The 16254-nt window shown below is 46.7% G+C and overlaps 1 protein-coding gene across 1 annotated transcript in view; it reads left to right on the top strand.

Moving 5' to 3' along the window:
• The window catches only part of LOC138296005 (two pore calcium channel protein 1-like), a 538306-nt gene that overhangs the window by 80988 nt on the left and 441064 nt on the right, over positions 1-16254 (top strand). The window contains exon 3 of the mRNA XM_069234709.1: positions 11961-12075. Coding sequence (XP_069090810.1) covers positions 11961-12075 — 115 coding nt within the window. The remainder of the gene's footprint in view (positions 1-11960; positions 12076-16254) is intronic.

Below are 16254 nucleotides of genomic sequence, written 5' to 3'. Positions count from 1 at the left end.
TTTTCCCTTTCTCAGTGCATCATACCTGCACTTTACTTCGCATCTGAAAGGCTGCCCGAGCTTCCTGGTCCGCCACAGCATTGCGGATTGAGCGGTGGAAGCACAGGGCTACATTTTGACTAAGCTACACTGCGGCATCAGCCATTTTGAATGGTTGCAGTCAAGTTGTTACCTCGGAGAAGCTTCTGACTGCATAAATTGTAAGCCTGACGCAGATGTGCAGCAGACGCGCCACAGCAAAGGCAAGCCTGTCTGCGCCCAAGCGTCACCAGGTGCTAGGAACTCTGCAGCAGCACCCTCAGAAGTAGGCCTCTCACTGATTAAACTATATACCTGAAATGACCTCAAGAGGCCAAGGCCTGGTTGTGTGCAATGTTCTCCCCACCTCTCAGTAAGACTTGAAGGGCCGTTATCTTGCTATAAATGTAGATTCTCCTGTGCTATCTCTCAGACAGGTTTGCCAATCAGTAACAGGACAAGCTCCTTCTCGGGCTAAGCTGAGGTCCACTATACCTGAATTTACCAATACTTAACACTAATGATTCACCCTCATGGCGATATCTGGAAAGATGCCTTAAAATAGCGGCCCCCAGTCCCATAAACAATTTCAGCTACAAACTAGCAGAACGATTAGCATCTCATATATTATCTATGCAGAATTTTCTTCTGTTAGGGGATTTTAATTACCATATTGATAATGCCACTGACATATCTAAATTAATGTCTTATCTTGAGATGTTAGATCTCCATTTGAAACAGACTGGTCCTACACAATACCAAATCCTGCAGGCCTAACGTTCCCTGAATGGAGAGCTGTTAAAACACTTTTTAAAAGACTGGAAAGTAAATGGAGGGGTCTCCAAAACTAGTGTAGATAAACATAACTATAAACTAGCCCGTGAAGATTATCATAGGAAAATTGGGATGGCACAGAAACAATATATAACTAAGAGGATAGACCAAGCAGGAAACTCCACTAAAGCAATGTTGACCCCTGACCTGTTTTTGGCCGGAGCTCGCTCCCCCGTGCCTGCAGCACCACCTAGCTGCACCGTGCCTCCTGACCCCGCCCACGCTGCCGATCGCGTGTTCGAGGCCCTCCTCCACCCGCAGGCACCCGCCTGCGCCTCATCCCTGGCGCCTAGTGGGCTTCTGGTAAGCATTACTAGACTTTTCTGTACCAGCGTGTCTGTTTTTCCCTCTCACTTGTTGTGCCCTGTCTCTGCTGCTCTGTATTGTTCTTTCCATTGTGCCTTGCCGCTTGTATCGTTTTTAAATTGTGCCTTGTTTTTCTGATTGTGCCCACTTTGCCTTATCTACTCAGTCTGTGTATTTTTCCCCGCCGCTGCGTCCCTGCAGCCCTGCCCCCCTCATGCCCCCATTCGCTTTTCCCTCCCGCCTCGCAGATGCTCCTCCCTCCCACCTCCCCCTCTTAATGGCGGTCGTTGGCGCGCCAGAGGCAAGCCCGTCTGCACCCTTCTGCGCCTGGACCGCGCCCAGCGCCAGTCCCCCTGGCCCTCCCAGCCAAGACCTGCCCAGACACCACTACTCCTCACATACCCTCCACTCCCTCAACCCAGGACCACGCCCCACATGCACCAAAACCAGCCCCACACACACACACACAGGGCCCCTTCACCTGCTATGCCTGCCGATTCTCCTGCTCCACCTCTCACACACCCCACACCAAACCCAGCCCCCAACACCAAACACCACAACACAACTAACTGCCGCACAGCCACCGCACACACCAACCGGCCCCACCACAAAAAAAAACACAACCTGAACTAACCCCACGCCAACACCACCAAGACCCACAGCGACACCACGAGCACCCACACCACCACTATCACACAACACAACAACAACACCCCCAACAACCATCTCAACTGCTTGCTCCTAAACACCTGCTCCCTACACAAACATGCCATAGAACTCTGGGACCTCATCACAACACACTCACCTGACATCGTCTTCCTCACGGAAACCTGGACAAACCACTCGTCAGAGCCCGACACAGCCATAGCCACCCCCACGGGATACAAAGTCCAACGCAAAGACCACCTTAACAAGCCAGGAGGTGGCATCACCATCCTGCACAAAGACACCATTAAGGTCACCACCAACACCCACGACACCCTTAACAATGCAGAACACATGCACTTCCTAATCCACATAAACAACACCACCACCCTCGGAGGCACACTTGTATACAGACCCCCAGGACCACACCCCCCCTTCTGTGACACCATCGCTGACACCATCAGCCCGCACGCCCTCACCTCCACAGATTACATCCTCCTCGGCAATTTCAACTTTCACCTAGAGAACCCCCACAACCACAACTCCTCCTCCCTCCTAGACAACCTCACCAACCTCGGACTCAAGCAACTGGTCACAGCACCCACCCACTCAGCAGGACACACATTTGACACAATCTTCACTTCAAGCCAACACATAACCTACACCCACACCACCGAACTCCACTGGACCGACCACCACTGCATCCATTTCTCCTTCGCCAAACCCCCCACACACCACCACTGACCCACCACCCCCTACTGCATGTGGGACAAGATCCCCACAGAATGCCTGAACTCCCAACTGGCACAGAACCCCCCCCCCCTAACACCAGTGACCCCAACACTGCGGCACATAACCTCACAAAATGGATCACCACCTGCGCAGATTCACTCGCACCCCTCAGAAAAAACATTACCACCCGCAACATCAAGAATGCCCCATGGTTCACTGCCGAACTCCAAGACTCCAAGCGCACGTGCAGAGAAACGCTGGCGACAAGAACCCTCCACTACAAACTTCTCGACCCTCAAAACCTCCACTCGCAACCACCACCAACTCATACGCACCACCAAAAGAGCACACTACTAGGAACGCACAAACAACAACTCCCAAAACAGCAAAGAACTCTTTACCGTCATCAAAGAGCTCTCCAAACCCAAAGCCAGCAACCTAGACCCCCCCACACACACAGACCCTCTGCAATGCCCTCTCAAACCACTTCCACCGCAAAATGCTGGACTTACACAACAGCTTCATACCACACACATCCACCACACACACCCCCACCCGTCCAACACAGACCCCCCCTCACACCCACACCCTCCAGTCTACTTACCACCTGGGCCCCAACCACTGAGGAAGAAACAATGAATTCCATCCACTCTGGTTCACCCTCCGACCCCTGCCCCCATCGGATCTACAACAAAGCCAGCCCAACCATCGAGACATAATCAACAGCTCATTCGACACCGCCACCTTCCCGGAGCCCTGGAAGCACACGGAAGTCACTGCACCGCAAAAAAAAACAAAGCTGACCCAGACGACCTCTCCAACTGCCGCCCATCTCTCTCCTCCCCTTCCACGCCAAGGTTTTAGAAACTAGTGAACGCCCGTCTATCCCACTTCCTTGAGGAAAACCACACACTCAACCCCTCACAATCTGGGTTCCACCAGAACCATAGCATGGAAACCACCCTCATCGCATGCACTGACGACATCAGAACCAAAGTCGACAGGGGCGAGACCGTCGCACTCATTCTCCTGGACCTCTCCGCAGCCTTTGACACAGTCTGCCACCAAACACTCCGTACACGCCTCCACAGCTATGGGATTCTACACAAAGCCCTAGACTGGATCTCCTCCTTCCTCACCGACAGAACCCAAAAAGTCCGCCTCCCACACTTCCAATCCACTGCCACCAAAATCATCTGCGGAGTCCCCCAAGGATCCTCCCTCAGCCCCACACTCTTCAACATCTACATGATCCCATTAGCCAACATCCTCCAACCACACGGCATCACCATCCTCTCCTACGCAGATGACACCCAACTCATCTTCTCCCTCTCCCACAACCCTACTACCGCCAAAAACAACCTCCACGCTGCACTCCTTGACACCGCTGCCTGGATGACAGCTAACCACCTCAAGCTCAACTCCAACAAAACCGAGATCATCATTTTCGGCTCCACAAATCCATATGGGACACCTCCTGGTAGCCCACCGCCCTAGGCCCCACACCTACCCCAGCACCCCACGCACGCAACCTTGGCATCATCCTCGACCCCTCCCTCTTTATAACCCAGCAAATCAACGCTGTCACCTCCTCCTGTTTCAACACACTGCGCATGCTGAAAAAAAACCTTCAAATGGATTCCCACAGAGACCAGAAAGACCATCACTCACGCACTAATCAGCAGCAGGCTAGACTACGGCAACGCCCTATACGCCGGCACCACACTCAAACTCAAGCGCAAACTCCAGAGAATCCAGAACACAGCCGCACGCCTCATCATGGACCTCCCCCGCCATGAACACATCTCACCACACCTCAAATCCCTTCACTGGCTCCCCATAGACAAAAGGATCACCTTTAAAATACTCGTCCACGCACACAAATCCCTCCACAACAACGGCCCATCCTACCTCAACGATAGAATAAACTTCCACACCCCCACCCGCTACCTCCGATCAACCAACCTCGCACTCGCCACAGTGCCCTGCATCCAACACACCACCACAGGGGGCAGATCCTTCTCATATCTCGCCCCAAAGGCCTGGAACTCCCTCCCCACCAACCTCCGCAAGACCCAAGACCTCCTGCTCTTCAGAAAAAACCTCAAGACATGGCTATTCGGACAGTGATCGCCCCTCCCCCCCCACCAGCGCCTTGAGACCCTCACGGGTGAGTAGCGCGCTATACAAATGTTTTTGATTGATTGATTCAAGGTCCTTAATGACTTTACTAAACCCCATGCTGGTGCCTCAGTTATCCCTGCCTCCCAGATACTGTGCAACACCTTGGCCATTTACTGTAAAACTAAAATTGATAATATCTATCAGAATTTTCACACCAAGGCCACCATGTCAACTCACATGAACCCCACAAGTCCCCCCTGTAATAAAACTTTGGCAGTATTTGAAAGGTTTGAGCCAATAACTCAAACACAGATGTTTGACCTGCTAACAAAAATAAAGTCAGGCTCCCCTTCTGGCCCCTGTCCTTTACGTGTGATCACCTCCTTAGCCACTCTATTGGTGCCCAATATTACCTCATCAATCTATCGCTAGCCTCTGCCACTGTGCTGCAGGCATGGAAAGCAGCACACGTTACACCTATTCTAAACAAGCATTTGCAATGCAACGGGTCTCGCGTTTGCTAGTATTAGAGCTGATAGCGTTGTAAACTCCTAACCCGACTTTTCACTGGTAATGAAACCTATCGGCAAAAGTGCATTTATGTACTAACCGAAAAAAGTGCAATTAACTGTGTAACAGGGTCGATATTATGTAAAGCGCTCGACTTCTGCCAAGCGAGATCACGCTGAGAAAATAGAGAAAAAGTAGTCCACGAGCCGGACAGAAAACAGCGAGCCTCGCATGTTTTCTGTACTTGGTCGATGCGCTCAAGGAGGACTATCCATCAGAAAAGGCATGACGTATGCATGTCTTCCACTAATGGAATCAAGCAGATTCTAACAGGCAAGCCCACAAGCCAATGACAAACACTGACATGACGTGGACAGGGCTCCGAGCCCTTTTTAATTACTAAAGCGTCTCGCTTAGCTAAACGCATGTGACGCAGGCTCAACCCTAAAAAGGGTAATGCTGATCCTATGGAGCCAGCCAACTACCGCCCTATATCTCTCCTTCTTCTGCTGGGTATGTTCCTGGAGTCCTATGTCAACAAGCAGCTCTCTTCATATTTGGAGGAGCACTGCCTGCTCAACACTTCTCAGTCAGGTTTCAGACCCTTCCACAGTACTAAAATCGCTTTATTGGCAGTAGTAGATACAATCAGACTATCAGTGGATGCCAAAAATTCAGCTATGCTGGTTCTCTCTGACCTGTTGGCAGCATTTGATGCCATCTCGCATTCCATTTTTTTCCAGCGTCTTTCTGAGATAGGTATGCAGGGCGCGGTTCTTGACTGGTTCAAGGTCTTCCTAAGTAACTGGGTCCAAAGAGTCTACACAGGCACTTTTCATTCTAAACCCTCTCTCTGGGCAGGGGGGTCACGCAGGAATCCTCTTTAAGTCCCACGCTCTTTAACATTTATGTGCGCCGCTTGCCCGGATAGTTAAGTTGTATGGTGTTGAGACCATATCTTACGCAGATGATACCCAACTAGACATTTCGTTAGGGTAGGACAGTGAGAATGTCAAACAACGATTTGTAGTCTGCATAGGAAAAATTGCCACAAGGATGTCTCTTAGTTGCCTTCAGTTAAATGGAGACAAGACAGAGATTCTCCTTTTTGGCAAAGCTTAGCTTCTCTATATGGAGGACTAGTAGCCGGCAGAGCTTGGCTCTGCTATATCTCACAGCAAAACAGCGAGAAGTTCTAAATGGATGAGAAAATCAGGTCTGCCTTGTGCCATCTCAGAAAAGTCTTTCAGTGGCTTCCTCTGAGTTCTCTCAAGACACTAGCTCAGGCATTGATAATCAGCCGTCTTGATTATGGCAATGATTTATTCTTAGCTTCTAATGAAGCTCTACTGTCAAAAATGCAGGTGCTTCAAAATCGTGTAGCCCACATGATCAATAAACTTCCTTCTCCTACTCCATCGGCCCCTATTCTTAGAGGCCTGCATTGGCTCCCGATTAGAAAAACAGCACTTCAAATTACTCTCCCTGACACATAAATCATTGTCTGGCAAAATCCCTAAATACCTGCATGACAGACTCACCCTCTACCAGCCTAGTAGAAACTTAAGGTCCGAAAATCAACTTCTATGCTCTTGACATATCTGTATATCAAAATTTGGAAGCTGGGCATTGTCCTATCCTGCCCCCCTATCACTGGAAAAGGCTCCCTATATTGATTCACACTTGCTCAGACTTTGCCAGCTTAAAAAAACATCTCAAGGCCTGGCTGTTTTGAATAGCTACCGCTGACTTACTCTGTCCTTTCAGCCCTTAGATGCCCCTTTGGGGGGTGAGTCGTTTCATACTATATCAAGAGCCTTTCAACATAACATAAGTAACAGTGAATAGCATATACGCTGGTTCCTTTGATGGACTTTCTAAACTTTACTTCTGTGCTTCAACTTCTGATCTATGTTGGAATCATAGCTCCATGTCCTAGATAAAACAGCTTATTCTTTGCTTTCTTATATCTTTTACTTGTAGTGTTGTGCTTAAAAACATATTGATTATATTCAAATCTTAACAGCATATGTTCTTTCTGGATCTTCACATATTATCTCCTACCCCATGTTGTTTTTAAATGTCAACAGAGCATTTACCTCTTTCAAATTTTTGTCTATACTGGCAGAATTGAGACTGGGAGACCAGGCTTTTTCGTGTACTGGGTGAGGATGCCTTTGATAAATCTAATTGTTAATTTCCAAGAGTACACTTACCTACTATCCTACTGGCCTACATGTTGGGAATTGCTACAGCTTTTAACCACAGGAATATTCAGTGGATATTTCTGCTGCTTTGCACAAGGCAGGGGCTCACACCAAAACTAAAATCCACGCATGTATGTATTATTTTTGTAGCATTTGCCCTGCTGAAAATTAAGGAGTATTTTACAATGTCAAAAGAAAAGATACAGTCAGTGAGTGATTACAGAGATAGGTAGGTTGTAAGAGTGAAAGTGGACTGTAACTGCATCATGATGTAGTGTTCTTAAAAGAGGTGTATTCTTTGCAATTTCCTAGATTGACGCAAGGTTGGAGTGTTCTTGATGGATATAGGGATATTGTTCCAAATCCCAGGTGCATCAGTGAAGAAAGCCAGTTGCCTTCTGTTTTTATTCTTTCTCATAATTCTTATTCTCCAGCCTGTGGGTTTTAGGCTGCAGTTGTACCTTGGACCACCAAAGATAGTGAGTTTGTGAGTCAAAAAGGCAGTGGTGTGTTATAATGAGGTATGTCTCATGCAACCAGTGTATTAAAATCTTACCTCAGTAAGATTTCATGTGTTTGTTTAAATGCAGGCATTCCAGTGGTAGCCAGTTGACTCTGGCTAGCAAGGGAGTGGTCCGCTTTAAGCTGTTGCTCCAATGAAGATCTCGTATTTGGAGCTGATCTTGCATGTACCTGTGACTTCCATTACTGCAATTTGGCAGTGAACTGGCCAGTAAAGTATTGTGTAGTCAGATGTATCAGGGAGTCGGCCGAAGTGAGCAGCATCATTATAGAGCAGTTAAAGGGAACCTACAGGTTTGAGCTCAGAGTGAAACTTCTGAGGACTGCTGAATCTTCAATGCCTGATCTGTGATGCTTGCTGCAAGGAAAGGGACAGAGAAGGGTTTCTCTGATTTCAGTGGGTGTGGTGCATGGGTGGCCCTGAGGTAACAAATAATACATCTAGCAGTGCTGGTAGAACCCTAAATTGATCTCTGCTAAGGCATGTGTTATTCATGCTGGTTTGGTTCCAGAGGTGACATGAGGGGCCATTACAAGGTTCCACCCCCAAAAGTGAAAGCTAAATTTTTTCCACCCTCTTCTGCATCTGCAGGGGCTTCAAACCCCATAGGTGCATCTTCCACTGCTATAGTGCCTCACTATTCCATTCTTATGCATGCCAATTAGCCATCTGCTTAAAGGATGGTGCAGTCTTACACAGCACTGCCACATTCCTGCTCCCTCTCCTACATGACAGTTACATTGTGACAAGGAACCCAACATTTCACAGGCCCATGCTAAGGCAAGTTGAAGGGCATGAGTTTTCTACAGGTCTCCTAGATAGCCCAATCAAGATGGCTTGATTATAGTCAGCAACCTAAAACTTTATTTGCAGTTTAACCAGGGTTTGGCTCTTACATACACTAGGTAAAAAAATGACAGATTGTACAATAAAGAATGATAAGGTTATATAAATGAATGTGGTTTCATTCTATTTTTCCATATCGAATCAGAGTTTTAGGCAAAAACTGCAGTGAGAGGAGAAGGGATATTAGTAAATTGAATTCTCATTCTTAAATCTATACACATGGAAGGATGGATTTGGAATTCCAATGCACAGAGAGAAGCAGAGACTGAGATTTAGTATCCCTTTATAAGAGTAGAACATAAGCATTGGTCAACACAAAGGTCATAGGTTTTACTCTGACTTAACCACTCAGCAACAAATTCAGGGCAGCTTAGGACATGACCATTTGTTCAAGCCCCCATTCTCCTGTTAAATCCAACAACTTTTTCCCAAAGCCCAGGGATGGTTCAGTAAGCTGTATGGAAGCAGAAATGGGTGGACATTAGGTAGGAAGGGTGCCACTCTCTACCTCTTGCCCACCTATCTTCACCTTGATCTCTGTCTCACAGTACCCAGGATGTGGACACAGGAAGAGGGACTCTCTAGTCCCACATTTGGAAACTCCTCAATCCTTATGTCCCATTGTATATTCCTATGGACAGATTGTCCTGTTGTGTTTTCCTTTCTTTTATGGGGGGTTTGACAGTTTACAGAAAGTTGTTTTGTCTCCCTCACCTGAGTGACTTCGCCCATAGTCCGATAGTCCTGAGAACCTACAGATAAAGTGGTGAGGTAATCTCATCTAGTGTCTTTAGCAGACAGTGCCTAGTACTGCGATTGCATATCCGCCAGCTTGCCCTACTACATCTTCAGTGGATCCACCCACATGAATCCCTTTCCATTCTTTCAAAGGGGATTGTCAACCCTCTTCCTTTAAATAAATTAGGCTTTAAGGCTAAGTGGTGTTACAGACTGAGAATTTGCTGTCACAGACTTGCCTCTGACATTCCGGTTCATGATGATCTGTGAACTATTTGATTTCTCCTAAACTCACTCACTTCCCATTTGAGACCGCTATCTAATATTCCAATCCCATTGACCATATTTAGATGTAATTTTGTTGTGCTGTAGACTTTTGTCTCCCCAGTTATGTTTCCTTTATGTTCTTAAATCAAAGGCTTTTTTGCTCATCAGTCCTTGGTGATATGGTGAATTTGGTCCTTTAGCTCGTCCTTAGTGCTGGGGGATCGTTAGAGCCTTCACACTAGAATAGGATACAGGATTCTGTTGTTTAGGTCCAACACTCCAACAAGGCATTTCTGAAGGTGTTCTGTTGTTTTCCATTTGTTCCTTCATCACCATCTCTTTTTAATACAGTGAACTCCTCTCTTTCTTCCCCAGTTGGTGCTAAGGAAAGGCTTAAGTGCCCTGAGTGGTGACTGCACAGGGATTTACGTAGTTAGAGAGATTATTCAGTTGGCTTGCATTGTCCTGAAAGGATGCATTCCTTGGAAATTGATAATTTATTTGATGGATCTCCGACTTGTCCCGAGCACTTGGGATTTCAAGGAGGTAACAGGCGGCTCATGGCCATTTTCCCCGACAGACAACATAATGGAATACAAAGCCTTCTGAGTGGTTGACAATGAGATCAATATCAGAGTCCAATTTACCTCCCTTTAAACGTTAACACCTTGCACCTGCATCCGCTTTCTCTTTTGTGCTTCATCGCATATTGGCAGCTCCAACTTTAGGACGTTAAGATTTGAAAATCTATATGTAAGAGCCGAAGCAACTGACATTTGGAATTTGTTACCTTCTGCATCAGTATCAAACACAACAATCTTAAATTGTGCAAGGCAGTAAAGATCTCTCTGCTGGACTTAATTTATCTTTTCTTCAGTGCCATGGAACATTTGGTGAGTGTGAAGTTAGCTGCATATCTCAACATAACACAGCACTTATTCATATTTAATTTTTGGAGCTCCTCTGTGAACCAATGAAAATGCCTTTAGGTTTTGTTTGCATTTCACTCTTTTTAATGGAACGGAAATACACGTAGGCTTCCCATGATAGACATTCTCCGACTCACTTACTTGCTCTTGGTTTGTGGACTAACATATAAGGTTGAGAGGTTAGGTCGAAGAGGTCCAGTGTATGACTTTATATTTTCTCTTATGAGATAGACCATAGAGCAGCAACTGTGAGTAATAAATAATGCCAGAGGTTTGTGTGGGGGTCCAGCCCCACACGAATGACTGCTATAGTAAAAGCAGTGAATATGTTGCTGTATTGATTAGCACTATTTAGAGGGAGAGGGACCTGTACGTATATATTCCCATTGGCTCTTTTAAGAGGCAGTTCTCTATGAGTGAACAGGGATGTGATATATATTGGTTTTCCCTAGAGAGGTCCTGATGTATTGGCTGGACAGGGTTCAGGTTGGGATTGTGATTTGCTAGATGATTGTGATTTGCTAGATGAAAAATTGCCTGAAACCAGAGAAGACTATGATATCAAATTGGTAACACTAGTAAAAGCAAATCAATGTTGTCAATATGCTACTATATCTACAGACAAGTGGTGTAAGGCAATTCAAATAGAATAGTACTGTAACCATCAACCATACCATGCCTCGATCTTTCGTTAAAGACATTTAAAAAAAATTCTGTGGCGTTGGTTGTTACTTATGACTACAGTACCATTTCTCAAAAATATGTCCAAATCGATCAGAGAGATCTGATTACAAATATGTTGGTGATTTCCCCAAGTTCATTAACAAAATGTTCTCTATTAAAACAAATCACACCATATTCTAATCCCTTGAACTTTCCGTGCTTACTTTTCCGAGTCCTTCTTTCCCCAGTGTCTTATTGTTGCATGTCAGAAAGCATGCGTTTTCCTTCACCTGGTCCCTGGTGCCACTTTAGTGATGGTAAGCGAGCATTTTACTACATCCAAGGCTTCGCTAGTGGCTGTCAGGGATGCCAGATTTGTGCGAGGAAAATGATACAAAAGTGTTTGTGAACCATCCTGATAACCACTGTATGTTTCAGAGTACAGTTAATTGGCATAATTGCACCCTCATGTGACAACACATGAAGGATAGATTTAAAAAATGGAACTTACCAATTTGCTCGTGTGTTGTTATACAATTGCTAAACACATTATTTTTTACTCATTTTTCATTATTTTCCTCATAATATAGAATTTAGTTTTATATCTTTTCTTTTCAGGCTCTACTATTTTTATAACCACTGGACTATGCAGCTAGCTATCTACTTTTTCATTGTCGTGGATCTTTCCCTTGCCTTGTTTGAGGAGCCTGCTGTCTACCCCATGCCATTTCTGGTAGGTTTCTTATATAATCGTACCAACAAAAATAATTTTATTGCTATTAGATTTCCTGGTTTAATAGGATTTGCTTTTTAAACATTATGGTCTGTATTTATCTATATTTATTTTTTGCTCATTTTATCTGTATTTATGCATATTTATTTTGCGTTTTGTGGAAAAAATGAAGATGCAACTAGTTTATTTCCACATTTATTTAACTGATCAAGACCTACTTGACCTTTTTTGCCTGATGTGACTTAGTGCTATACAACCAGTCCAAAACTGTGTTAAATTGCCTTTATGCTTAAAAGAACTGAACAGCACTTGTTTTCTACCCACCAAATCATACTTTTGATGTTTTCCATAGCTATTGTCAAATGTTTAATTCTTTTGATGTTAGTTCGCTTGAATCTTTTTCGTCTGTATCCTTATAACTTTGTTTTGAGAATTGTCTACATAACTTTGAGTCTGAGCTTGTAATAAAACGTCTTAACCTTATTTTAGACTGGAGCTTCCTTGTGTGGCCAAATTGGTCGTACTGTCATTTAAATTGTGTTGTTTTGAGATTTGGCACTAAGGTGGACTGCAGACCTGCTGCCAGGCGCTCCCCTTCTGCATGTTTGTTAACCCCGTTGCTCTAGTACCAGAGTCTTGCTTGGCTGGGCAGCGCCTGGTCTGTGAACTCACTACCCTGGATCTCCCAAGGGGCTCCTGGAGTTGACTGATGTGGCTGAGGCAGGTCCCCTCACATTGTAATACGAGCCATTGCCACTGCCTGCTGAATTGCCCTGCAGAGTGATCTCCTCTTGCATTGGAGAAGCGGCTGTGCCCCTTGTTGTTCTGGCCTCTGGCATCTTTTGCCTAAGATGCTGGACCTTACGCACCTGCTTCTACTACATTGTCATTACTGGTATAGAAATGGGGATGAGACATCATCAAGAACTCACCAAACCAGGTGCCGATACTCCAGCCCCCACCGCTTGTGATGTAGGGGACCACTACAAAATACTTGAGAGGTCCACACAAGAATGCTTGCGCCATCACCCGGAGACATCAGGGGCCAGCTGCAAATCTTGAGGGCCTGAACGCTCTGCACCCCTGGGGAAACCACAGACCAAGGCGGTTGGAACCCAACTGAGCACAGAAGAACCGGCACAGCCCCCTGCTGTGGAGATCAGGGAGACAGACACCTCACCGGCATCGATCCACCTTCACCCAGACAAAATACTTGCTGCTATAGCTGATATTAAAGGCACTGTCCACCAGGACATCATCTCGGTGTCAGTGGGCCTGGGGCTTCTTCAGGCCGAGCTTGCCAAGTTGGCAGACCATGTCAAAGATGTGGAGAACACCATTGGTGAACTGCAACTCGAACACAAGATGCTCTCTAGTCACTTGGCGGATCTAACTGACAAGGTGCGCATCCTGGAACACCAAGCTGAAGATGCAGAGGGACGCAATTGATGCAGCAATATCAGAATGGTCGGTCTTCCTGAAGGTTTTAAAGGAGACAAAAGGATGACTCTCCTTGAGCGATGGCTCCAGTCGGAGGTTGCCCCAAACCACCAAACTTCCTTTTTTGTCCTGGAACATGCCCATAGGGTGCAGTCTTGTCCACCTGCGTCTGGCTGCCCATCTCGTCCGTGGCGAATAGATTACTGCATTTTAAAGACAGACACATTATACTACAAAGGGCACATGCAGGGGGCCTGTTTGCAGTGGCTAACAGCAAACTGTTTGTGTTCCCAGACTTCACAGCTGCTGAGCAGGCTAAATGGGCCACTTACCTTGAGGTAGAAAAGGTTCTCAGGGCAGAGGACCTTCAGAACTCCTTGATGTTTCTTGTCAGGCTTAGGATTGTATTGGATGGAACCATACACATGTGATGACCCTTTTGGGGCCTGGGATTGGTTAGAGGCCTACTAAGCAGGGACTCCTTTGCCAAAGGTCTGACCTAAGTCTGAGGGTCCTGGATGATAAACCCCGTAAACGCCCAAGGAGGGTCCTGAGAAGCCAATATTGGAAAAAAAAAACCACCCCCAAGTGAGCAGGAACGTGCTGCGGTGCTCTAAGCAGTGGCGAAACCTGTGGCACAGCACCAATCTGAATCACACTGGTACATCATTGGACAGGAGATCAGTGGTTTCGGAGTCTGAGACCTCAGTCGTAGATGGTACCACCTTGCCAGTTGTGACACCTCTGTCAGTAAATGATTCATTTGACTCATTGAGCTGTTGCCGGGGAACTGCCTAGTACTGGTAGGCCAGAATGCACTGATTCTATGTTGCTAAAGTGGGATATACGGGAGGCTTAAATGTGGGACAGTGACCAATGTGTGATGCATGTGGCCTCCTTTGGTGCCTTGGTGGGGACACTTTGGTGAGTGATACTGGGTGGTGACAACTGCCTATTGGAGTTATGTGCACTGGGCTGCCTCAGAACTGGCCTTTACTTTCAAGTTTGGCCCACCCCTCCCTGATTGGCCCCTATGAGGCCACTGGAGGCGGCTTTCCACTAACAATGTTTTTATTTCTCAGGTTTGGGTGGCTGCCTGTTGCTGGGCTGCTCCTGGGATGGAAGATTATGATTTTTCTCAGGGTCTGCACCACACATTACTTATGGGGGAGATTGAGGGGCTGGGGGCCACTGGGATGCCCAGTGGGGAAGGTACTGGTGACTCCTTTAGATGCAGGACAAATGCCATATGCTAACCTTTATGATCTGTAACATCCCTGGAATGGGTTCTGCTTCTAAGTGCCACAATATCCCCAAATATTTGAGATCTTGGAGGTACAGGTAGCCATGCTGCAACAAACTCACCTTTCTGGGAACTAAGTGAAACGTCTGAGCCATAGATGGGAAGGTCAGCTGTATGCTACCTCCTATTATGCCTATGCTGGGGATGCATTGATCTGGATAAGAGCTGGAATGCCCTTTGAACTCCCTCACTTCATTGTTGACTGAGAGGGCTACTATTCCTACTAAAGGGCAGACTCTTGGGCAGGGACGTCATCCTAGGGAGTATTTACGCCACAAATCAAAACCAAGTGACTTTTCTCCAGTCTCCTGGAATTCTTGGTGTCGGGCGACCTTTTATAGAGTGGTAATTTTAACCGTGTAGCTGGCATTTTTCTAGACCACTCCCCCTACCATTAGCTGGGGCATTGCCACACAGGACACCGGAGGGCTTTCATGACTGGCTAGCTCAATCGGACTTTTTAGACTCTTGGAGAACTCAACACAGTCAGGCATGGGACTACACCTATTACTCTCACATTTAGCAGCTCCACACAAGACTAGATAAATGTGTTTGTTCCAACAGGCTGAGCCAGTGTGACACACACACACTGAGTGCCTGGAATGCACACACTCAGATCATAGCCCCTTGCTGCTGGGTTTTTGGTTGGCAGATAAACACCTGGAAATACCTGTGTGACGACTCAGCCCACTGTTCCTGCTTTCAGGACTCACTGAGAGAACTGATCGCCCATTACTTCAAACTCAATGACGGTTGCGCCTCCTCTAGCCTAGCTGAGTGGGAAGCCTTTAAAGTAGTTGTTTGAGAGCACTGTCTGGGTCACTCAGTTGGGGCCAAGAAGGAATTGGAAAGGGAATTGTGTACACTAGATGGTGACTTCCATGAGCTAGACAATGTCCTGGGTACAGACGGTGACACATTGTCTCCCCTCCGAGAGGCCAGAGAGCTGTATAAGGTGGTATTAGAGCAGCTGCCCTGCCGCAACTGTTGGAGCTACATTGCCAGGGCACACCACAAGGAGGGACCACCAGGTAGATTGTTGGCTTTTATCCAGCCACAATCCTATGGAACCCCTATTACACAAATTTGGCAGAGGGCGGGACTCCACTGTACTTCCCCCCCGGGGCCATTAATAGCTCATTTCGGGAGTACAACCAAGAGTTATACAGGAGCCGGGAGGCACAGCCACCAGAGTCACAGGCAGCCTTCCTGCAACAACTATCTCTGCGAGAACTTACCCCTGAAAAACACTGAGAAGCCCAGTGACAGTACTGGAAATTAAGTTTGCCATCAGAGATATAGTTACAGGGAAGACCCCAGGGCCTGATGGTTTGCCTGCTGAGATTTATTCCTCTTTTGCTAAGATCCTGGGCCTGAAACTGGAGCTGCTTTATGCCGATTACTTACAGCACGGAGCTCTGCCTGCGTCCACACGC

Source organism: Pleurodeles waltl, chromosome 5 (assembly GCF_031143425.1).
Source record: "Pleurodeles waltl isolate 20211129_DDA chromosome 5, aPleWal1.hap1.20221129, whole genome shotgun sequence".
In the NCBI taxonomy this organism is placed as follows: Eukaryota; Metazoa; Chordata; class Amphibia; order Caudata; family Salamandridae; genus Pleurodeles; species Pleurodeles waltl.
Note: the sequence above shows the minus strand (reverse complement) of the source record. Positions and strands in the feature narration are given on the sequence as shown.